At 35.9% G+C, this 26,083-nt stretch overlaps 2 protein-coding genes across 7 annotated transcripts in view; one reads left to right on the plus strand and one right to left on the minus strand.

The window, feature by feature from the left end:
- The window catches only part of LOC149794419 (tetraspanin-9-like), a 59,664-nt gene extending 57,323 nt beyond the window's left edge, over positions 1–2,341 (minus strand). The window contains exon 1 of one of the 3 annotated variants that reach the window (XM_089968624.1): positions 1,518–2,341. The gene's annotated coding sequence lies outside the window, so the exon portion shown is untranslated. The remainder of the gene's footprint in view (positions 1–1,517) is intronic. The other 2 variants (XM_089968623.1, XM_089968621.1) reach the window with 2 other exon arrangements.
- Positions 2,342–12,145: 9,804 nt separating this feature from the next.
- Positions 12,146–23,695, plus strand: LOC149794420 (PIH1 domain-containing protein 2-like). 4 transcript variants are annotated; one of them, XM_089968627.1, is made up of 6 exons: positions 12,220–12,269; positions 14,432–14,507; positions 17,737–17,921; positions 18,885–19,014; positions 20,616–21,199; positions 23,331–23,695. In XM_089968627.1, exons 3-6 carry the CDS (start codon positions 17,742–17,744, stop codon positions 23,472–23,474), a joined length of 1,038 nt encoding a protein of 345 aa, XP_089824753.1. In that variant the 5' UTR covers positions 12,220–12,269; positions 14,432–14,507; positions 17,737–17,741; the 3' UTR covers positions 23,475–23,695. The 4 variants fall into 4 exon arrangements, with proteins under 4 accessions (XP_089824754.1, XP_089824753.1, XP_089824752.1 ...); XM_089968628.1 differs by lacking the exon at positions 14,432–14,507 and having other exon boundaries at positions 12,146–12,269; XM_089968626.1 differs by lacking the exon at positions 14,432–14,507 and having other exon boundaries at positions 12,257–12,370.
- The last annotated feature ends 2,388 nt before the right edge of the window (positions 23,696–26,083 follow it).

Genomic DNA, 26,083 nt, shown 5'->3' on the forward strand with positions numbered 1-26,083 from the left:
CATTTTCAAGATTGGCGTACATCAATAAATATTATTTTCTCTTCAGACTCAATGTATCATATTGGGTATTTAGTTTAGATGAATTTGGGACTATTTGATTTTTATCACAGGTAATTTGTGATCTAATTAAACCTTGCAGTGAAACGGAAATAGTGCACATCAATAACTTCACATGATTTCGTTTGCAAATGAATTAACAACGCGGTCAGTCAGGTTCGCTGTGTACTCTTCTTTACTGAAAGAATTTAACTAGTATATCAATACATGGAACGTGTATAGGGAGGGATTCAAGATTTATGTAGTAAATGGTTTGGTACCAGTCTAGGATTTTGAGCAACAAACCCCCTTCCAAAAATATATCATGTTAAACACTTCCAAATTTAGGACGTGTTTAATACTATGACAACGGGTGACACCATCAATATACTACTTTGTATTGTTCATTTTATTTAGTCAAGCCAGTGTAAAGTTCTGTTACATTGCCGAAAAGAACGTAAATTCCATATTCTGATGTGAAGGTAGTGAATGTGGGAATTTAAGCGTTCTGGAAAATGCCTTCTTAAATCCCTGAAATATTGAATAGCAAGTCTTGAGACCTAGGGAAAGCACGCCGAGAACAATCGGACTAATCTTTTCAGACTATTTATAACTTTGAGATGATCGCAGACTGGCAACTTCGGAGTTCCCGCGAGAAAGGCACTTTTAGTCCATTTGCCTTGACACGATATAACAACCTTAGTGAGTTATAAAGCCGGAAAACTCCAAACCATACATTGATTACAAAGTTCTATGGAATTATATTAAACAAACATTATGAGCATTGTGTTAATTGTACCAATTATGTGAGAACCCAAATTTTGTTGTCCACAATGCTGCTGAATAATTGCTATGGAAAACGCAGAAAAATAACAAATAACCATTTGATATACATGTACTAGACTTCTAGATAAACTGACTTGCAATTGAAATCAACGGACATGGTTGGAGAGCTTCTGTACTCAACATGAAACTGTTTATAAAATGTAATCGTCATTCTGTATGTCTCCTAATTATGTAATATTCAAATGTGTTTCTGTTGAGAATGATTTCAGCAGAGCATCTTGATTTTTAAATGTACGTAAACTTTTCATGGCGGAATGATATTAAGTGATCAGGTGTCACTGGTGTATGTATCTTAGTATCCCTTAATGTGTGTGCACTTCTGGACAACTACTACTATCATATCTAAAACGTCTACACCCACCATCTTTTAATGCCTGTCATAATTTTGAAAGAAAGAAAGAAAATAACTGGAAGCATAAGAGAAAGATAGATAGATAGATAGATAGATAGATAGATAGATAGATAGATAGGTAGGTAGGTAGGTAGATAGATGCATGCATGCATGCATCCATCCATCCATCCATCCATCCAAACATACATACATACATAGAAGGACGAAGAAGATGAACTATTAGTTGCAAGTAAATTTTGTCTCAGTAGAAAAAGGAGAGTATGTTGCAGAAAGAAATACTTACAATGAGATGATTTAAGGACATCAGACTTACTGGTGTAAGATCGTTTTAGGCATCGGTCAAGTTAGGAAAAGTGTGTTTAAACTATACGCTCCTATGGAACAACTTACACTTCTGTAAAGTTCCTATGCGGTGTTTCTCGTTTACTCCTTTGTCAAATTAAAAGCGTCTGACAGGAAACCTGGTTTTCGACTCGCACCTGATAAGGATTCTGACCGGTTTAAACGAGTACTTGAATCATTTCCACACTGTCTGACAATATCACAGCCTATCCAGTATCGATCTTTCGGTTGGCTCACACCCTAGACTGAGAAACTGATCGAAGTCTAAGTTGCTTTTACAAATATGGAATGAATAACAATTTTGGTATTTTAATGCCTTGTAGTAATTGTAAATGCATTTCTTGTTTCAGCCGCTAGTATTTTTATATTTTGTCTGCGTAAGTCAACACTCTGCCCACCTCCAATCCCGCCCGAAAGACACGCGGAACACCGCACGCACACAAACTCACGCGCACGCGCAAGCAAGGGAACGGACGTTTATATTAACTCCACTAAAATGTAAATTATTTGCCTCAATTCATCCCCGTTGGACGTGCTGCGTATTATTTGGAAAACAAAAGGAAGCTTGAGTCATTTAACTTATTCACAATTCCAAGCTTTCCGAATTTCTATGCATGATATCACTTCAGATGACGTAAATGCGTTATTGATACCACTCATCATGATCATGGCATGGCCGCAGACAGGATTCGTGTGCCCTGGAAAAATGTCTCCAATGGGCCTCTATGAATTACAAACTATGACGGGTCATCTGACCGTTGTGGGAATTCCAAGCTTTCCGAATTTCTATGCATGACATCACTTCAGATGACGTAAATGCGTTATTGATACCACTCATCATGATCATGGCAGGGCCGCAGACAGGATTTGTGTGCCCTGGAAAAATGTCTCCAATAGGCCTCTATGAACCACTGAATTTTGTCCTAGTTGTCATACCCTGTCTGCGGCCCTGGATCATGGACTTGATGGTAAGATGTAATGCAAACCTGCTTCGTAGGATGAAGGTATCATTGAAGTATGAATTGTCAATGTATTCATTGGTTTATATGTGTGAAATACTCCAATGAATGTGAACTGCTTTAGCAGGTTACAATATTGCTCTTATTTGTTAACTGGATTAATAGACGAGAGGGGAGGGAGGTATGAATCACATTTTAATTGTGGCGCTTTTTGAAAGAATGTATATTCTTCAAAATCTAGACTTTTGAGAACACTAGGTGGAAATAATTTTAGAAGTCCTCTTTTTCAAATATTCCTAATATTAAAAATGTTACACAAATATTCATATTTCAATACGGACTTGTAATGAAAAAATGATATTCGATGTAGAAAAAAATATATATTTATTGTCATAACTGCTGACAAATGGGATCGGGTTGGGTTACAACTTTCGTTACAAGTTCTCATAACTTAAAATCGATTAGATACTTATATCAATAGCGGCACAAAATTAGTATGGATTCGTACAATTACATGTAAACATACATAAAATTAGTATGGATTCGTACAACTACCTGTAAACATACACGAGAGAGATGAAGTACATCATATTTGAGACAACAAAAGCAGAAGAAAAACAGAAATTACATTAATGACATCATAAATAAATAAATTAAAGATTGTGCCATATATAATGGACAAGAATGCATACATCAAAGTGAATAAACAAACCAATCAATAGCTAGTTCAGTTACGACTCAAGAAGAAAACCACGCGAGTTTTGTTCCGAGTTGCAGGAAATAACGAATTTATCGAGTTCTTTCCCACGACTGGGAACAAAGCACTTATGTATCACCAGCTTAACAAATTCGATTCATCGGTAATATTAATAGACAAATTGAATGTTCCTCCACTGTAACTTCTAACAAAAATAAATATTGAACAATATTCCGCAGACCAGATTTTTTAACCCTGAAGCTGAAATGTCATTAAGTTTGAAATTTTCGATGTTTTACATTGTGGAATGTCTTTGTGTCAGCATTTATGTAGCTGGAACGAGATCAAAGGCCTTTGTTTTTGTTCTTTGGTTTCTTAGACCTTCTAATTTAGGATCGTTACGTCAAGAATTCAGCATTTTGGGGCAATTAGCAAACTCGTTTGAAGTTCGAATGCTGTTTCCGTAGTTACTGTCCTTTAATTATCTGTTTATCACGACATGACTGACAGAGTCTCTCTTACTTTGTCTGGATCTCTCTCTCTCTCTCTCTCTCTCTCTCGTTTGATGTCACTTTGCACATCAGCTTCATCTGAGAACTCAATGTCAAACATTATTTCTAAATTAATGTTGTCAGCCTCACCTAACTCTAACTTCTTGGCGGTAGATTCCGTGAAATGTCAATAAAATGCTCGTCACTACTTACCGTACTCCCCACTTATCACCAGCGGCAAAAGCGGCCATTATCACCCAGTAAGAATGGATTTCTTGCATAATTTAAAATGGCAATAAATCTTTCCCGATATTTTATAAGGGGACTAGTATTAAATATTTCAAGTTGTAAAAGTAGTTCCAGGATGAGTGTGCAATATGGAATTTTACGTCTGCGACACGGAATCACAGACTGAACATCTGAGCAAAAATATTAAGGACTTTGTATGATCAGCATAGAGTAGATAACTGTGAGACAAGATATAGAGTAAGGACTTTGCAGCTTGTGAGACAAGATATAGGGTAAGGAGTTTGCAGCTTGTGAGACAAGATATAGGGTAAGGACTTTGCAGCTTGTGAGACAAGATATAGGGTAAGGATTTTGCAGCTTGTATGACAAGATATAGGGTAAGGACTTTGCAGCTTGTGAGACAAGATATAAGGTAAGGACTTTGCAGCTTGTGAGACAAGATAGAGGGTAAGGACTTTGCAGCTTGTGAGACAAGATATAGGGTAAGGACTTGCAGTTTGTAAGACAAGATATAGGGTAAGGACTTTGCAGCTTGTGAGACAAGATATAGGGTAAGGACTTTGCAGCATGTGAGACAAGATATAGGGTAAGGACTTTGCAGCTTGTGAGACAAGATATAGGGTAAGGACTTTGCAGGGTAGGGTACTTATCTAAATGACATACGGGTTCGTTTCCTAATGAGTTTGCTAAATAAATGAAAACAATTGCAGAATTTGACAATGACCAGCTTCTTGTTATAAAAGGATCAAATATCAGAAAGAGAAAAGTAAACACACCTTTAAAGAGTTGGTTTGTAAATTGTACAAGCATCACACAGATAAATGGATTATAAATAAGTCATCCACCATACAGTAGTTTAGCTTGAAAGATATGGAGCTTAACTGAATATCTCATCTTGTCTCCAGTGACAGAGGTTTAGTTAATTTTCTTCCTTTCTATGAAGAGAACGTTGTATTATATTGACAAAGGTAAAAACAACAACGAGAGATTGAGAGGAACCTGCTCACAAATAATTAGACTAGTGGTTCTTCACCCCATGGGTCGCTATACAAAACTGGGTCGCCATGCTGTTTTGCCTTGGTCACAGAGAAAACCTGAATAATTGAAGTTTCCTACCAAAGTGATTTTTAGCATGTGGGTGGCAAGACTAACACCACAAACTTAATCTGGGGGCGACGCCAAGAAGATTAAAAACTTCTCATTTAGTCAAAAAAGATGAAGATGGAACTGCTGATTTATAAAATAAGGAAGATGTCGATGGACCTGAAGATTACTGGAGATTCTCTGAAGGTCCAAGAAACTTACGTCGAATTACCGCAAGATTAAACATTGCAAAACAATGTGACACTGAAAAATCAAAGATTAACGTTGGAATTCCTAGCAAACAGGTGTTGTCCTCAAAGCGAGAACAGTGCAAAAATAAATTATGGTATAAATGCAGAGTTGATATCGCAGAGCTCAAAACACTTGTGGGGAAATGCCGTAAAACTTGGTTGTAGAAACGGAAATATCTTGGAGAAAATGTTAAATTATGGTACTGTTGACTGCCAGAAATTCGATAAGAACTTAACTTTCACGGAGAGAAAATGTCATTTACGAGATGAAGTGGATGCATCAAGTAATCTTCTTTAAAGACTTCAGGCTATTTGAATTGGATGCATCAATCAGACTTCTTCAAATATTTCAGGCTATTGAAGTGGATGCATCAATCAGTCTTCTTTGAAGATTTCAGGCTATTAAAGTGGATGCATCAATCACCCTTCTTTAAAGATTTCAGGCTATTAAAGCGGATACATCAATGAGCCTTCTTTAAAGACTTCGGGCTATTGGAGTGGATGCATCAATGAGCCTTCTTTAAAGACTTCGGGCTATTGGAGTGGATGCATTAATCAGGCTTCTTGAAAGACTTCGGGCTATTGGAGTGGATGCATTAATCAGGCTTCTTTAAAGACCTCATGCAATTGAATAGAAGTGTATGAAGTAAGCAAGCAGATTTGCATCACGTGTTTATTGACTTCATGTATTTTTGACCAAGATGGCAAGTTGATTAATGGATTCTCGTGAGACACATCTACATTCAAACTTCACAGAAAGCAAATTTTGATAATAAATACTTAACATATTCTTGATTTATTACACCAAAGTTTATTACTGAATATTTTACAACACATCATCAAAACTAATTCTATTTCTTACCAGTCACTCGGCGTCATCATCATCATCATCATCATCATCATCATCAGTGTTTTGTGGAGAAGAAATGTGACAACGATGGGAAGAATCGTTTTATTGTTGTCGTGTTTGGAGGTAGTCGTAATATCTTTCTCTGTAGCTAATTAAGTATAGAAATTACAATCTTTATGTGTTGATTCCCATTCTTTAAGAGAGAGAGAGAGAGAGAGAGAGAGAGAGAGAGAGAGAGAGAGAGAGAGAGAGTTTTCTTTGCTAGTTGTTAATTGTTAGGTTATCGTGTATTTTCACCGATTTACACGCCAGCGAAGAGCCGCCACAAGGAAATTTGTTGAGACCTCTAGATCTGTTGCATCGATATCTTCAATTTCAGCATCAATGGTTTATCGTAAATGTGGTTCGAACATGGCCTTTTGGGTATTGTTTTCTTATGCTAACGCATAAATGCAAATTAATCAAAATCTATACCCCGGCATTTTCAAAACAATGGCAAAATATGTGCCTCGAGTAACCCTCCTTATCATTCTGTGTTTATTGTATAATGTTTGATAACGAAATCCCTACGCAGATCAGATCGTTTGACAAGTATGTGTGTTAAGAGTCAAACAAACAAAAAACAAAGAAAAAGAAAAAGAAAAAAAAAGAAAAAAAGGTTGCAAACACTTGTTCCCTTTACTTTGTTAGTTTACTTGCTGAGGTCACTTAAGAATATTTTAATTGCAATTTGAATCAATTTAAATTCTTGTGAAAATGTGCTATATGTTTTTTTCAAAACATACAATTGCCCATATTAAAGGAACACTTCCGTTATCAAATCCTCAGTTTCGCATGTGCGTAGTTTTCGCATGTCAAACTCGGAGGTAACTAAATCTTGCCAAATCGGAATGCCCTCGGTCATTTCCATCGCGTACAGATAAAACTTCATATTTAAATATGTCCATTTTGACCTATTTCTCAAACCTTCGGCTGTAAGTAAACCAAAATAAATTCACTGACGTCACAATTACTAGATTACATGCCGTTACTAACCGAAACCTAAGTGACAGTGTCTGGTTCTTGAATGACTTCTTTTTTTTTCTTTCTTTCTCTTCATTTCTTGTCATTACAAACTTGCAGGAAACATTAAAATTCAACGTGCATGCGTTTCATTGATTGTTCAAACCTCGTCGACAGAATTTTAAACACATATTTATAAGAATGTGTTCTTTACACATTTTCTGGAAGTTCGTTCGCCAAAAATATACGAAGATGGAATGTATCAATATGATTACCTCCAAATCTATTACAAAGTCGAGGTTATTTCCTTTGCATTGGAAAGAGACGAGGTGGGGTTCCAAACGTAAGTCTTTCCTGCATTCTGAATAGCTTTGTCTCTTTCCAATTATATGGGAAAAATCGAGGATGTTCCGATTGTCTTACCTATAGGCCGATGGGATGATTGTTCAACCATTTCCTTTAGATCGTGAAGCAGTCCGAAGTAATACACAACAATATGATGTGTTTGGTGATTAGTATCCGGATGAGCTGACCACATATGTTACAGTATTAACGATAGACAATGATCTGATTGTGACATTGTCTACTTCCGCTGCCACATTATTCTTTATAAATGAAAGTAGTTCAGGATATAGTTCTAAATGGCGAAGAATTACATCTGAGGTTTCTTTCGAGACTTTACGAAAAAGGCAGATTATGTTAAGATTGGCCTGTAGTTTATTCCGAACATCCTTGTTTCTTTCCAATGTAAGTCGAGCAGCTGCGAATATCTGAAAGTGACTCAGAGGTGTTTGTCATAATACTTCCCAGACCACTATGTTCTTGGCGGAAGACATCCAACCAGATGTGAAAAACAGAGACGTATAACGTGCTAGTTGTGGAAAAGAACACTGGACAACGTGTCAGCTGTCAATGAAATACCTGCATACTGACGTTTTAATATTATTCCTACAACTTTGTAAAATAAAATAAAAATATTGAAGAATTCATTCAGTTTAAATTATCTGTAAATATTGTTTCTATTACTGTTAGTGATGCACATTTTATCTATTGAATGAGACCTTGGTATATGAAAAAGTTTGCTAGTAGCTTCCTGTAGGTCGTTGGTAGATACCGGTGTTTCCCATGGTTCATCCTCGACCAGTTAAGAACAACAACAATATTGCTACATTCAAAGTTGTTAGGACCTAATTACATCAACGTGCATGAGGGTATGAAACAACTGGATCTTACAGGATGAAACAACTGGATCTTACAGTATGAAACAACTGGATATTACAGTATGAAACAACTGGATCTTACAGGATGAAACAACTGGATCTTAGTGCAGCATATTTCACTCTGGTTCAACCAGGTCTTGAGTACTGCTCGACTGTGTGGAGCCCACACAATAAAGATCTATTAAATAATATAAAGATGGTTCAGAGGAGAGCGGCTAGATTAACCACAAATAAATATCGTAACACTAGCCGTGTCAGTGCAGTGTTGAACCATCTCCCGTGGGAATCACTCGAATCCAGGCGACCAAGGCCCAGCTAACCATGTTGTACTAGATTGCGAACAACCTAGTGGACATACCAGTGGACAAATACCTGACCCTGGCATATACAACTTTGACACCACAACTTTCAATTTCTACCACACATCGTTTGAACTAGTCCAAACCACACTTACACTGGAACAAAGGTCAATCCATTTTTTCTGCCTATACCGCCCTCCTCCTGTAAAAACCCCCCAAAAAAACAAGATGACTGAATCTCTCTTTTTGGAGCAGTTTCCGAATCTCCCGGATTATGGAAATTCAAAAGGTGGCAACCTGATTATTCTTGGAGATTTAAACTTTCACTTTGACTGTCCCGGAAATTCAAACACATAAAAACTCCTAGATTCCATTAATGTTTTCAACCTCAAAGAGTCAGTTAACCAACCCACTCATAAACATGGTCACATTTTAAACTGGATTCTTCATAGACCGGATGATAATATTCTACGTTCCTCCCTGTTATCCCACCAACTTGCATCAGATCACCTCTGCATTATATGCGATCTTGACGTATCAGACCCTAACCCTCCACCTTTATTTGCTACTAAAGAAGCCTCCGTATGAAAAATAGAAACAGACTAATGCATGACATCCAAGCAAACCTAACAACTTGCCTACCGCCTACAGCAGAACAACTCGATAACTGCCTGCGTTCATTGCTCGACAAACATGCCCCAGCCACCAAGTGCAGAGTATCAATTCAAAAGTGTTCTCCATGGTATAGCAGTGTTAGGGACCAGCTTCGCACTGCTAAAAGAGACTGCGTAAAGCTGAGAGGCTTTGACTTTCCATCAGACTCACTATTCATAAGCAAATCTATGAAGCCGCTAAGAAGAGCGTCACAAACATAGTCCATGCAGCGAAATCAGCCCACTACAGTACTAAGATCATGGAAAGTTCCAGCTGCAAAGAGCTCTTCGAGATTACTAACAAGCTAATGTCAAGGAACAAATCTACACCACTTCCAACTACCTTCTCTCTTGTCGACCTTCCGGACCTGTTTGCAAATTTCTTCCGTGAAAAATACCATTAGAGATAAGCTTGGCAACACAATTTCAACTGAGTCGTCGTCACCATACAGTTGGGATACAGAATTCCAGCTGCAACCATTAGCAGCATTTGAACCTGTCTCTATGGATTTAGTACGTACAATCGTGATGAAGAGTGCACCAAAGTCACGTGAACTTGATCCAATTCCAACATCACTGCTGCTTGAGTGCTTAGATCCAGTATTGCGTTCACTAACTGATGTTATTAATACTTCTTTCTCATCCGGGGAATTTCCATCATTTTTCAAAATGCCGTTGTAAAGCCTCTGCTGAAGAAACCAACACTCGCCCAGTTTCTAATCTCCCATTTATATCAAAAATCTTAGAAAAGGTTGTTCTATCCCAGCTTGTATCTCATCTGAATTCAAATAGTCTTTTTAGCCATGTACAATCTGCATATCGTCCTTGCCACAAAACTGAAACTACTCTTCTAAAAGTAGTTAATAACATTCTTTCTGCTTTGGGTAGCGGAAAGATTACAGTCCTCACCCTCCTTGATTTGTCTGCAGCATTTGACACAATATACCATGATATATTACTTCACCGTCTTCAGCATGTATTTGGCATTCACGATACAGCCTTACTGTGGTTCAAGTCCTACTTGGTCAACAGGACACAAACTGTGTCTGCAAATGGAATACACTCCAGCTCAGTTAATCTATGTTGTGGTATTCCACAGAGGTCTGTTGTTGGACCTGTTCTCTTCATTGTATACACTCAGCCGCTCTCAAGTGTTATAGATCATCATCCAGTGTCTCACCAATTGTACGCTGACGACTCCCAAATATACAAATCTAGACACCCGACTGAAGTTGATGCTACCATCCAAGGTGTAGAGAGGTGCATTTCTGATGTGAAATCATGGATGACATGTAACAAGCTGCAGATGAATGGTGATACAACTGAGGCCATTCTGATCACAACACAAAGACTTTCTCAGTCATATCCTTTACCTCAAACAATAAATATCAGTAACACCAACATTAAATTCACAGAGTCAGTACGAAACCTAGGTGTCACTCTGGACAGTACTCTCACGTTGCACCAACATTTCACGAACATATGCAAGGCTACATATCTTGAGCTGAGACGCATCAGCTCCATTCGCAAATATCTTTCAGCTCATGTCACTAAAACACTTGTATGTTCATTAGTACTTTCAAGACTGGACTATTGTAACTCAGTTCTGTCTGGTTCATCTCAATAAATACTTCAGAAACTTCAAAAAGTTCAAAACACAGCTGCTCGGATCATACTTAGAGTACCACGATCAGAGCACACCTCCCCGCTGCTCTGTACACTACACTGGCTATCCATTCGATCCAGAATCAGACACAAAATTTGTTCTCTGTGCTACGTTTCACTGACGGACTCCAGTCCTACATACCTATCCGACCTCACCCATTTGTACACACCAGCAAAATACTTACGCTCCTCTTCTGACAGTCGTATACTCATTGTTCCCACTACGAAAATGAAGTCATATGGACAACGTTCTTTTGCACACCAGGGTCCATCAACGTGGAATGAATTGCCAACTGAACTTAGACACAAAGACACAGTGATTCCATTCAAGAGTGCTCTTGAACTCACTTATTTCGTCTGCAAGAACAAACTTAAAGACCTAATAATGTTCCCTACCTTAAATATTTTCAGCATGTTTTTTTTTTTTAATGTTTTTTAATTTCATGGTATTTTCTTGTTGTTGTAATAATATCATTATATATTTTTTTATGTTATATGTGGTGTCTAATGTTGCAAATCTCTGAGTTTCTAAAGATTAGGCGCTATACAAAGTCATCATCATCATCATTATTATTATTATTATTATTATTATAGACAAATTAGGGCAAACCACTGGAAAAAAAGTTCGAATTGAAGTCAGCATCAACAAATTGTTTCAAGTTCAGCTTCTTCCCACGTACAATAGGGACTTGGAACAAATACCATCAATAATTTCAGAAGCTCCTGACTTGGTATCTCACAAGCAGGATCTTTCCAAAATCACATTCTAATGAACTAGTCAGTTACAAGTAAGACATTGATTCTCAGGGCTGTGCCGGTTGAGTTTCCTTATCTTATCGCCGCTACGTTAGCCGGATTGGTCTGAGTATGAAGGGACGAAAACGTACCCTGACACTCATTTACTTATTTTACTTATTTTTGCTTTACCTATCATTCCTCTTCTGATTGTTCTATCACTTCCGTCTTTACTTTATCTTTGACCACGCACCAACCGTTGCTTAATAGTCAAGTGTGACTGCATCAACGTATTTATAGATAGATAACTTTCAAAATGGCCATTATTTACATCCTAGGTTTATGCTAGAATACAAAGGAAAAGTCAGATGATTTTCAGATTGGCCTGTAATTTTGCAATCCCATGGAAATAACCAGTTTTGCTATACACCGGAACTTGTTAAGTTTATTACTCCTGTTGTATGAATTGGATAGTGTACCAGACTAGAGACAGTGCGCACAAATCTCTGACGTATTTCGCATACCAAGGACGCTTTCTGGTGAGTTTCATACAATGTTGCAACATTTTCAATTTGCATTATCCTGTAAGATCCAGTTGCATGATCTGTCCTGTAAATAAGGATAAAGATTTTTTGTATAGGTATATTGATGGAAGATTTATGTATGATACATTGGAAAACATTAGTATTCCGAAATTGAGAGTTAAGTAAGACGTATACTGTTACAATTCAGTCGGCATTTCTGCGCACCTACAGTAAGGATTCCGTCAACAATACTGAAGCAAAATGCATACCGAATTCGACCGATTGTCGAAAATAAAATACTGAAGTGCTTAACACTTGAAAAGAGACAATTGTCACCAGATTATTCTGTTAAAAGTAATATTATTTTTTGGACACATCGGATACCACCACTGTGTTGCCATGGCTCGCGATATGTCGGCTTTTTCTGCGCATAGCTTTGAAAAGATGTAATGTTTATTAATCCGGCTATGGAAATGAAATACATTACTTTGGACTATTTCGGTCGAGTAATTAGGTCAGGTTTTTAGCTGGTTTAAAAAAATTGAATGTAATAATGCCAATAAATAGCAAGAGATAGTAAGCAAACTAAACTGATCGTGTAAATTTTTTTAGTAAAGTTCAGCATTTTATATATAAGAAAGCTATGATGTTGAAGAGAACCAACAATAAATATGATGTAATGTGTTTGCAGCTTCTCGTTTATGGGGAAGATATGACTAAAATTTAGAAACAGACCATATGTCGTGGAATTTCTAGAGAATCCTGTTTTAGCAGCAAGTTGACATGTTGCATAGCAGACGATAAAACTACATGTGGGACAACTTATTGCAAAATTGGAAACTTGGATTAAAATGAAGTATTGTTTTAAGGTATATATTTCCATCTTTTATATAATGTATTTATTTTATGCTTCTAAAAGATACATAGTAAATAGGATTTTCTGGGTTACGAGTTCAAGATGGTCATGGAGTGGGTTTTCATGTTGACATTTAGAAATAACATTTTCATATGCAATTAGGGTAGAAATATAGGATATTTTTGTACACTTTATGAATATCACTTCCTTCATAGAAGGATGATTGTTCTTTCTTGATACAAATTGGATATTTGACCAAAAACAACACATGATTCAAATGTTTACAGGAATGTCATAACGTTGTGCAGAATTACTTGATGCGCAGAATTGGCTGACATGGTGGTATATATAGTACAAGTCACATGGGTCATGTATGCGCATTTGCTTATTTTAAATTAAATATAAATAGTTTTAAAATTTCACACTAATTTTTTTTAACCAAAGTCTATTCAGTCTTGATTACTGAATGCTCTGTACCTTAACTGTAACCAAGAAACTTCAAAGACAAAAATTATCTATTGCTATGGACTTTTACAATGATGGCCATGTACTGAACTAGGGTCCAAATAAGAGTATGTCAAGTGGAATTGTCACAATTGAGACTATTACGAATGTGTTTATCAATATGCGAAGTTTTCATTGTGAAATCACAGCACACGACATTCAACTTGGATTGTACTGGATAAAATTTTTAGGCTCATTTCATCCAAAAATATCTAAGTACTTTAGCATTAATTTTGCCATATGCACCTCTCAGGGCATGTAAATAATGACCTTCCAAAGGAATATGGATGTATAATAATCCAAATGAAGTGAATACTTGCCACTTAAAGTTATGTAGAATCAAATTCCAAAAAATGACATCCATTACTGAAATAGTTGGTGCTGAATCACCCATGTGACTTGTACTAAAGTAAAAGTCACATTGGTCATGTATGTGCATTTACTAATTTTAAATTAAATATAAATTGTTCTTTTAAAATTTAACACTAGTTTTCTTTAACCAAAGCCTATTCAATCCTGATTATTGAATGCTCTGTATCTTAACTGTCATCAAGAATCTTCCAGACAAAAATTATCGATGTTTATGGTATTTGACAATGTAAGCCATATACTAAATTTGGGTCAAGAAAAGAGCACGTCAGGAGGAATCATCACAGTACAGGGTAGTACAAATTTGTTTATCAATATGCGTAGCTTTTATTGCTACATCACATCACATGACATTCAATCCGGATTGTACTGGATCACACCTTTAGGCTCATATTGTTAAAAAAAATCTGTGTATTTTAACATTGATTTTGCTGTATGCACTTCTCAGGGCATCAAAATAATGACCTTTGAAAGGAATGTGGATGTATAAGAGTCAAAATGAAGTGAATACTTTCTGCTTAAAGGTATGTATAATCAAATTTTAAAAAATGACACCCATTACTGAAATAGTATTGAATGTGTACATGACCTGTGTGACTTTTACTTTAATCAAACACACTACATGGTAGGTTCCTATGATTTCCTGGGTGCTAATGTTATAGTGTTATTCCGATTTTTCTAAATTTTTTCTGCAAAGTGCCATCCATCATGTACTTATCTTGTATACATTACATGACCATAAGTTACTAGTCCTGCATCACCAATTGATTTCATGAAAATGTCGGGATTGCTGACGAAAACATTGTTTTAAAAATACACCCATAAATATCACTGTTTCCAAATAATGGCCATACTCCATGTTCTCAAACAGAATCTATATCTTCTTAAAATTGCTTTCACCATAATAAATCAGTTAACTAGTTTGTTATCGGATAGGCTAATGGCCAGTGATGTTATGCAACAGCCAGAACACATGATGACAGTATTTGTCAGGTACCAAGGAATCAAATCTGTGGTAGCAAATAAGAGTCATACTATGAAGTATGGATGGTTGTTGTTTTCTGGTGGCTTTTGCAACTGACAGATGTTGACTTTAAATTTAAAACTTTGTTGTACATGACTTATTTCTTTTTGTTGGAACACCTAAACAGTCTGATGTTGACACATATTTTCATGCTTAGGTTGGTGGTCCATTCTCATTGATAGACCCGGCATTTACGCTTTGTGCAACATAAACATCAAATTATCAAGATTAGGACCAATATATGCAATCATAAAAATATACTGTTTTTGGTGGTATTATCAGAGTAACTCCCTTCACATAGCTTTGAGTCCACATGGAGTCTGCTTATCTATTGTTTCCCACAATCATCTGATTTAAACTGGAAATTAAATGCATTTTAATATAGACCAAAGAACAATAAATAGACATACACAATATCTTGAAGGTAAGTGTTTTTATTTACAGATTTGCCGATCACAAACTTTAAGACACATTATACCATAGCCCTCTGCAATAGTATTCTAATGCCATCCAGTTTGTTTGTTTCCCTGCTACTGATTTTAAAAACATTCATTCATTGATTTATAAGTTCTAACCTGATTGTTGCCAGGAGGTCTTAGACACTGTCAACTTGTTGAAGTTTCAAATCAAAAGTTTATGTGTGTGATTTGGATTTTTGAAAAATTTTCAGTCATATCACCACGATGTCTGTAGTGTGGCAATTTATAGTGATGTCTAGCACGGGGGCATCATGCTGCAGAAATGTAACATGATGTTCTGCCAGTCACATTATCCTGACACCAGACTGACCAGTCCTAACACCAACCCCTTAATGCTGAGCACCAAACGAGGCAGCTGCTAATACCATTTTTATAGGTCTTTGGTATGACTTGGCCAGGGTTTGAACCTGCTACTTCCTGCTTCCGAGGCAGGTGTTCTAACCACTTAAGCCACCAAAACAGTAAAATGGGAGTTTCTTGAGCAACATGGTGGCCATATTTGCTTGGGCCAGACTCTGTTTTCAAGCAACAGATGTGATGTAGTTCAGTGTCTCTGAAAATTCAATAATTCCATACATTTTTTATCCAGTTTGTTTTAGAAATATTAAAACTAAACAGTGCTATATTGGGCAACAGACAAAACAGTTTTTACTGAAAAAAAGACCATAATAGAAACCAGAAATGGACAGCAAGCAGGCTGTTTGCTTGCTTAAAGTATAAGCTTCCATTTGCTTTGAAATGCTAATAATTTAACATTGTTAAGGACCCCTTGGCAAAATCAGGTTAGAAATTAGAATAAATGAATGAAATGACTAAGTTTTGTGCTTTCTTTATACCCTTGATGCTTTTCGTGTTTGAAATCAGTAATGGGTTACAAACAGTTGGGAGGGTATGCGAATACCCTACCCTGATTTTAATGTTGTTTGGGTTGACAAACATCATAAATATCAGGGTAGACATCTTACATTTTAGGACAATACTGAGTAGTGAATTGAAATGCAGGGGCCCCGAGTGGCAGAGTGGTCTAAAGCACTCACTGTTATGGATCACTGCCATCTCACCTCTGTCTGCATGGGTTTGAGTCTTGGGTTCTGCCAACGTGGGTATGTGAGAAAGCTTGTCAGTTGCTTCTCATGGGTTGGTGGTTCTTTCTGGTGTTTTCCCAGGCTCAACCTCCAACACTGATACTGGCCACCATGTATAGCCTATCTTGTGTTGAAAAATTATATGAAAGCCTACAATAACACCAACAGCAGCATTGAAATGCTGAAATGCACTTAGTTAATTTTATATACCACAGTGTGACAGTGTATCATTGGTTATGTATGTAAAATTCATAACTTCAATAATTTAATCTAAGAACTCTTCCTATTTGGTCAATTGAATTGCTTTCACTTTTTTTTCTAAACAGAAACTTCGATTACATTTTTCACTTTTTGCAACAACTTGTTCCTTCATTGGCAACTATACTGCTGTCAAACTGATTTGTAGCTATTACACAAAATGCAATGCATTTACAAAGGAAGCGAGTTTGCCACTTAATTGGCTGGTTATCATTTTGTAATCTGAGGTAGATTAAGCCATGATGATTTGCATGCCATTTTTGTTTTATGGTGACCAGGTGTCACCTGAATTGAGCTCAACAATACTGTACTTCTCAGCTGTTTTTACTATTTCATTTTTTGATAATTATCAGTGCTAATAATAGCCAGTAATTAACAAATTTAAAAAAAAAGACATTGGAAGACATAAGTAGTAAGGATAATCAACTTGCTTGTATATCTTTGCATGGATTAAAGCTAAATATATAATTGGGATGTTGGAACAATGTCAGTGTGTTAAGTTAAGAAGTCAACAAATATTTGTGAGATTTGCAGTTTAGAAGTGAAGAAATATTTGTGAGGTTTCCGTCTGTAAAGCCCATTATGTGTCTGCTCTATACGGCCATAAAATGTTTTTATCTGCACCTCGCTGGGGGGGGGGGCTGTTAAAGAGAATATCACTATACTACATATTTAATGTAAAGATCTGTCCTGAAGACAAATATCAACAGTAATTTTCCCTTCAGCACTGGCAAATTCCTACTCCTGAAATTTTGTAAGGGCTGTTTTGAGAACAGCATCTACGAATAGAACCTTTATTTGTATTTTTCAACAACAGTGTATGTGATAACTTTATTGATGGTTGTTTATCTTCATTGTTAGTACAACTATCAGATATCACTCTATTAGGTCTTGAAAATTGTTTCAGACAAAATGGAAGGGTTCAGCCAGGAGGGACTCATGCAGCAGGCTCAGCATGTATGGTCTATGTTGGATGAGATGGCTATCAGTGATCCACAGGCCTACAAGGAATTCATCAAGAAACATACCCAGGATGGGATGAAATACTTAACCCCACCTGAACCCCACATGTGTGTCAAGAGCATAATGACAGTATGTAGCACAAATAAGCTGTATTTTATATTTTGTTTTTATCTTGCCTGTGTAAACATGTCACATATTTTATATTTTGTTTTTATCTTGCCTGTGTAAGCATGTCACTTCCTTCATTAACGGCTTTGTTGGTAAAATTCACCATTGTAAAGTTTTGCACTTGAATACAATGTGCATATGTCACAGAATTGGGTGTAGGACTGACACCCTGTTCCAATGAACCTTTGTTTCTTTCCGTCTTTCTTTTCATGCATCAATCTCTTGGCTGGTCTGTCTGATCTTGTCTGTGTTTCTTTGCAAGTCTCTCACAGGGAACCATGTATTGTTACTGAACTAAAGAAAACAGTTATACATAGCTGAGAACTGGATATCATTTCAAAAATTAATATCAGAGGAAGATATATTTCCTGTTGATAAACTAGTTTTTTTCTTCATTTAGCTGAACAGTGTGTTAAATAAGAAATTTGCTGATATTTGAGAATTGAAACAGTAAAATGTATTCTATTTGGTACAGTTTATTACACACTGCTTAGACCACCCATGAATCCTAGAAGTTTTATTTATAAACTGATCGGCTTGCGTACTAGATGACCCTGTCAAACCAAGTGTTTATATAGAATCAATGCTGTGAAAATCTCTCAGTTGCAGGAAGCATCCTGCTACAGTATCACACAAGAACTACATGTATTTTATTTTGTTCAAAAGAATCCAGAGAAAAGTGAAGAACAATTTAAAGCTGTATAACTTGTATGGCTTAAGTTCATCTTGTTTGTTTGTGGCTAAGCTTAAGAGTAATGGAGAAGAGAAAAGGTGACATCGTTAATGTAAGTGGAACCATGGTCCAAAGGAATTTAAACCTGAATTAATTTGAAAAATATAAAGCCCAAAATTAACTGGTTATTGTGTGCTACTTCCACCATATTGTTCAGTTATACTGCCATTTTATTCAAATACTATTTGCAGAAACATAAGAAGAAGATGCCTATATTCATAAACTACTGCAGCTGGGAAAGGATCCCTCCACAGGAGTCAACAGAAGATCCTGTCAAAGTAGCAGGCTGTGAACTGGAGGAGGTGGAAGACGAAAAACATGGTTGGTTCATTTTGTTTGAGGAAATTCAGTGCTTCTCCACCCACCCATCACTGACCAGTGAGGCCAATATAGTGAGACCACACACTCACAACTTATTCAGCAATTCCCCTTAAAACAAAAGCACAACAACTCAGATGTATCATGAAACAATTTTTGAAAAATGGCAGCAGTTTAGGAAGGCTTTCAATTTGAACTTGATTATTCTTTTAAGTGCTTGCAAAACCTGGCTGATTGTTGATCCCATTTGGCCGACACTTAGCATAAATATCACCTTGGCATCAATGTGCATGTAAGTCTGTCTGTCCATCTGTAAACACCCTACACTAAGTTGTTTTTTTTATATATGCCTGCCATAAGGCAGAACTTATTGTTTGGGCAAGTATCTGTACAGTACCTGGTTAACTTCTGCCCAAGTTTTCCGATATCTACCATTACAAACCTGCCAACCCTCCTCACCAGAGTTTCAGGATGAGGAGTCCTGGATGGACTATTTACCTATGGAGCTCAGGAGTCCCCATCATGTTTCTGGGAGTCAGTGGCATAAACTTGAGAGGCCCTCACTTGCAAGGGGATTGAAAGGAAAATGAAAACATGTTATTGTTTTATTACATATCAATATTTAATTCTTCTAAGCAATTTATAATATCACATTAAAAAGATATATATGTAAAGTTATGATTTATTACCCCTACAACAACACTTACAACAAAATATAACCAAAACAATAGAATCACCAACAAATTAGATTCAATCCCAAGAATGATTCTTCAAAATACTGTGTAGTTTTCTCTGCAATAAAATAGCATCTCTATTCACACCAAAGAAACTTACACGAGTAAATGCCTGAAATTACAGTATACTGCGTATGCCATAAATTACCATCACGAAATAAAACAAAGAAGGAATGAAAAAATATATCAAGCAGCATTTGTGCATAAACTATAGTGTTAAATACCTCACAAGATGGCCCTAAGGAATAAAAGTGGGATATAATGTGGGTTCTGTAGAAACAATGAATTAATCTTGGTACTTGTATGGTATGTAAGTGGCTAGAGACTGCAGATACGAATTGTTGTTGAGAGCAATTTACACACGCTTTAGGTATTCATATATCACCTGTCAAATAGAACTTATTTTCTTCCTTTTGTTGGCATTAATGTTATTTTCATAACAAGTCTGTTTCCTAAAAAATGAAAACAGATTTTTCCAACTCATTTTTTCAAGGCAAGATATTTTTGTGCCCATCTTTTAAAAGTCTCAATAGATAGTGCCCTAGTCCAAAATCACAGGTCATGCAGGTAGTGTAATTTCATTATAGTATATATTAAACTGAAATACATTAACTGCCATTGTAGTGCCAAAGTCATGTGAATATCCATTATGATTAACCTATCTTATTCAAAGGGAATAGTCATTGATGTACAAAGGTTGGTATTGTTTCTTCATCATGAAAACCCACATATTGCTGATAATGTTACACTGAGAAATCTTTTTTCAATGGCTTCTGTGTAGTAGATGTGTGTGTGTGTGCATATATATGTATATGACATTAGTTTAAGCACCCATACTTTTTCTGTAATGTAAGCTTGTTAATTTTGCAGGTAAAGTAGCAGTCATTTCCTTGGCTTTCAGTCCTCAAGTACTTGAAAAATATGGACGTGACGCAAAAAATGAACTTGATAGGAAAGTATTGATAGAAATTGGAATCATGTGGATTGAACAGGTGAACAAACATGTAAAGATATCTAAGAATTTTACTCTTCTGGACCCAGATGTACCATGTAAAGGATCTTTACAGAGAATCCATGAAAGCTTTAGAAAGTCATTCACAACACAAGATAAACAGTTTGAAAAAGATCTTTCTCACCTAGAGGAAAATTTTGGACCTTTGGCCACAGCAAAACCTGGATCTTTGTTAAACCAACTTGCTAACATTGCTGTTAGTAATAATCAGTCAGAAACAGTTACATCTGGGACAAATAGCAAACCTGAAATATTACTACCAATGGAAAACAAGAAAGCGAAGTCAGGTCTCATTCAGGAAGTGTCAAATAAAGCAAATTCTCTTCCCAAACCACAGTATCAGTTGGAGCGGACAAAGGAAGATAATTCAGAATTGCTGACGCTGACAATATTACTACCAGGTGTAAAATCAGTCTCGGAGTGTGAACTTGAGATCTCTCAGGTGGGTATTATCTGTAGTTGGAAAAAGTACAGAAACCCCAGTCTAAATAAAAACAACATTGTCACACAAATTCCTTTGTCATAGTTGAATACATCTTAGCTAAGTTCCATAAGTATGATGTATGTGGTGGGGTTCTGAGATTATGAAATAAAAATCAGTCTGATCACTATGGTCATCTGATGTTTTAAATCTTAGAATTCACAACTTTATTTCTTGCTAACTTTTGAATATTGTGAATTCATTTAATTTTGTGGGTATCATTTATTTTGTGGGTACTTAATTCACAAAGAAAGTTGCCATATAAAAGGGATGAATATAATTTGTGAGATATTAATAATTATGTTTCCTTTTACAATCACGGTCAAATGCAGATATCCCTATAATCAGATTTGTTTCTTTTTTAAGTCTTTGTTTCTACTAATAATAGTGCATTGAAAAAAAAATCAGAAATCATTTTTAGAGCAAATATTTAAGGCTTAAGCAATTACTTTTAATTGATAAGTTGTATGGAAATGATTCTGTTTTAAGTATTACACAAAGGCTGTCAAACTATATTAAGGAAGGTAATTATTTTCTACAAGTGTCTATATTTGGAGATGTTTCATATATGGGTGTAATTTTACAAACAGTATGTCACAAACTGTTTCACCTCCTCCAAAGAAAATTAGATTTATATACATTAGTGACACAGATCTCTAATTACCCATGAATAATCCAACCACAGTCACTCACACTACATGTTACTATTCAAAACATATACCCAGGATCATTTCATTATTTACAAGGGGCCCCGAGTGGCTGAGTGGTCTAAAGCGCTCACCTTTCCGGATCACTGCCATCTCACCTCTATCTGCATGAGTTCGAGTCCAAGGCTCGGCTAGCGTGGGTACGTGGGAAAGCCTGCCAGTAGCTTCTCGTGGGTCGGTGGTTCTATCCTGGGTTTTCCAGGGTTCTTCCTCCACCAGTTATACTGGCCGCCATGTATAGCCTATCTTGTGCTGAAAAAATGGCGTTAAACCCTAGAACAACAACAAAATTATTTACAAAATAAATATCCTAAAATCACAAAATTTAATGGGTATGTCCAATGAATGTGGTAAAAATGGTAAAGTATCTGTTAACTTGACATGTCAGATGTTGGACATAAGATGCCCATAATTATCCCATGCATTTGTTTTGGTCATTATGTTTTCTCAACTGTTTAAACACTCAACAGTTACAAAGCTCAAATCCTGGACTTTCCAAAAACTACAATAATTGAACGCCTGCATCAGGGTCTGTACTCCAGACATTACAGCTGTCCCTGCACGTTTTTAAACTACATTGTGTTGTGGCATGTCAGCACATTTGACCTTTTGAACAAAATGTGTAGTGTAGGCCAAGATTTTTTAAATAAAACAGAAAAATAATAGCAACTACAAACTTTTATTATCATCCTTCAGGACCTGTTTAAGACCTAATCCATTAAAACTTCACCAATGGGCTGTACCAGAAATACCCTTGTTTTAGGTCTCTACGTATGCATGTTCTCAATTAATATTAAATTTTAAAAACAGTTGAAAGGAATAAATTACTGGCATTGAGTTAAATTCCAAAGTACAGTACTTCGAAAGAGACAATGACATTTATAAATAATGAGTTTTAGAGGAAACTAATCAAGCATGGACAAATATTAATACTAAAAATCAGCATATCCGGAACCAAAAATTTGATAGGTATATCAATTTTTTCATTTTGTCAAAGCTTCTTATACCTCCTTTGAATGTTTTTATGTTACATTTCACAAATACAAAGCAAACACTTTTATGTTAATTTTCACAAATATATGGCAGACACATTACTTTGGGGGGCAAAATTCTGTCACAAAAGCCATCAGAAAGAATCTCAGGATATGTTTCTCTCATCTCAACAAGAGACAATACCTGATGCCATAAAACGGAATTGAATTTTATGACCATGTATTTATTCGTTTTGTTTTTACATATTATATTATTTATTTTCAAGGTGAATTCTGAAGAATGATGTCCAGTAAGTTTGTACTAGCTACAGTATATACTAAGGTGAATTTATTGTTAAATTATTTCTGCAAAATGATTGTAAGATAAAGACTTACTGTTTTTTTTCTTTTCAGGATGACATAACATTGTATGTCCCTGATATGTACGAGCTACATCTAGACCTACCAAATGCTATATGTGATGAGGAGGCTACAGCCAAATTCAACAAGAAAAATTCCACCCTTACAGTCACTATGATGCCAGTTACAAAAAGTTAATTTAGACCTTTATTAAATGAAAGCATTTATACTGAAATTTCGGTTGTTACTGAAACAAACAAATCTATCACAATCCCAGCATTCCTTCACTGATGCTGACGTTATTCATATATATATATATATATATATATATATATATATATGGGAAATAATGAGAAAGCTATAACCATGTAAAATAACTTTTATCCGAAAGCAAATTTAATAAAATAAATTGAATTTCACATTGGTCCTGTTGTCTTTGATGTATCTTTTGTTTCATTTCAAATGATTGATTGTACACACTGCTCAAAGCTGTTCTGCAATAGTTTTACTGTCAGAGATTGTTCAGGCTGAAATTTTACTTGCCATCACAATGATAAATTATACTGCATCCATAACCTGTGAATCTTTGGGAGGAGGAGGCCTTTACATGAATTTTGAGATTCATGATTTATGCATTTCAAGAAAATACAGTTCATTTTTCATTAAAAGCAGGTACAAATATCTAACATCTATGAGAAGAAATGGTTTCTGGAGAAAGCGGTCTTTACTTGTATTAAAATTGCATGTTAAACTATTTATTTTTTGTGTTACATTTGGAGTGCTATAAAGTTGATTGAACATGTCCAATAATTCCTCAGTTATAATGGGAAAACACTTACATCAAACTCTTTTGAAAACTACTTCTACCATTACTTGAATTTTTTTGTAAGGTCATAAACAATTTAGAAGAACTACTGGTACATCTGATACGTCTAGAAAAGGCTCATGTTCTTCCTATGGTAACAGCAAATATTTCCAAACTGCCAATGGATTTTTTAATTTATTCATTTGGTGCATGTTTCTACATGTATTTTCCAAAGTGATAATGGATAACCACCAGTCTTTCAACACATCATTGAAATTATGGCTCTGTATTTATTCATTCATCATCATCATCAGTCCTGTAGTCTGGTAGACCACTGGGGCACCGCACAAGACCGAACAACCAGCTTCCTCCATTCCTCTCGATTTTCCATCTTTCTCATTATTCATTACACCCTTGTAAAGTTCACAATAGAAAATTCCTAGCACTTAGTTTATATAAAAAATATAACCTACTTTTGTCACATCTTATGCCAAATGTAAATGTCGGTGTGTGCATGGTTGCCCTGGTACAGTTTTAGAAAATTAACCAAACATCAAGTGCATATCCAAAATTTTTTAAAATAATTTATCTCTAAACAGAAGCACATACACATAGTACATGGAAACAATTAATTTTTATGAATAATGAACCAAAGATGAAAGGAACATAATCATAATCAACAGTTCCTTAACTGAAGACTAGAACCAGTAGAAATGGTTTCATCATATCTAATTTGCACAACAGGGCCTTAAAGTTGAAAAATCAAAGTTTGGAGAAATTGGATATTTAGGGGCCATAATCCTTGCAATTGGTGATGCAGAATGCTGTAAACCCAATTTTCTAAAGCTCTCATAAAGATGCATAATTACTTTGGCTGAAATGTAATATTCCTAAGTTAACAAGAATTTTTTTTTTTTACAAATCATCAAGGAATTGCTAAATTTGTAATTTATGTGCAATGTCGATGCACAAGTGATTAAATATGCAAGGAATATTCAAATTTTGTGATGTCATCAAAATGGACTGTTTAACACATTAACCCCTGGCGCTTTTTGTCAATATTGCCTGAAAATTGAGTAGGAAACACATTTTGAAAGCTATTTCTGAATAGACTCGAAAACACCAAATCCCCGGTCATCTTTCAATAACATACTGCCTAGTTGTGTTAGAAACATCGTTTTTCGTTGGCTATTTGACTCGCACATGAGCAGAAGGGTAAAAGTTGGCCTTTTCTTTTTGCTAAACGGAGCCATTATTTTTGTATGGAGACCACTCTTTATTCCAAATGCCCATCTTATCCTACTTTTTCCAAAGGCTCATGTGTCTGTTTGCAGTTCATACCAGTTTTCCTTATATCTGAGACCAAAATGTCTCAAATCCGGACACAAAATCGGATTCTGACCACTAGCAAATTTTGGGTAAAAAAAAGTCCGGTCCAAAACATGAGGTTTTTCTATCTGTATCTTGTAGTGCAACTAGATATTCCAGATTATTTGGTATCATTTTGAGCTATATCTGTCTACCTTTGTATAATACCACCCACTTTAGTGTATCATGCATGACCATGACGCTACAGAGCTCGGCAGTAGGCTACAACCTCCTGTCCCGTAAAGTCGTCGCTAGGGGTTAACGTGTTAAAGAATGGCAATCAGGGACATCAAGTCTTCTCAATGACAGAGTGGTACATCTGAATGTTGAACAAATAAAATTAAACTAATCAAAGGTCTTGTCAACATAAAAATGCAATTATAATTCGGTTGAAATCCAAGTAGTCTAGTTCTGGCTTGGTTTGGTGGGGTTGACTATGTTTTCAACACATAGGCTATACAAGGCAGTCAGTATATTTTGTGGAGGAAGAACAAACAGGAAGCTACTGGTAAGTTTTCTCACATACCCACATTGGCCAAGCTGAGACTCAAACCCATGTGGACAGAGGTCAAATGTCAGTGATCTGTAAAGGCAAGCATCTGTAACGACTCAACCATCCAGAGTCTCTGAAATC

The sequence above is a fragment of the Sinohyriopsis cumingii genome, chromosome 8 (genome assembly GCF_028554795.1).
Source record: "Sinohyriopsis cumingii isolate HCF-2022 chromosome 8, ASM2855479v2, whole genome shotgun sequence".
Classification (NCBI taxonomy): domain Eukaryota; kingdom Metazoa; phylum Mollusca; class Bivalvia; order Unionida; family Unionidae; genus Sinohyriopsis; species Sinohyriopsis cumingii.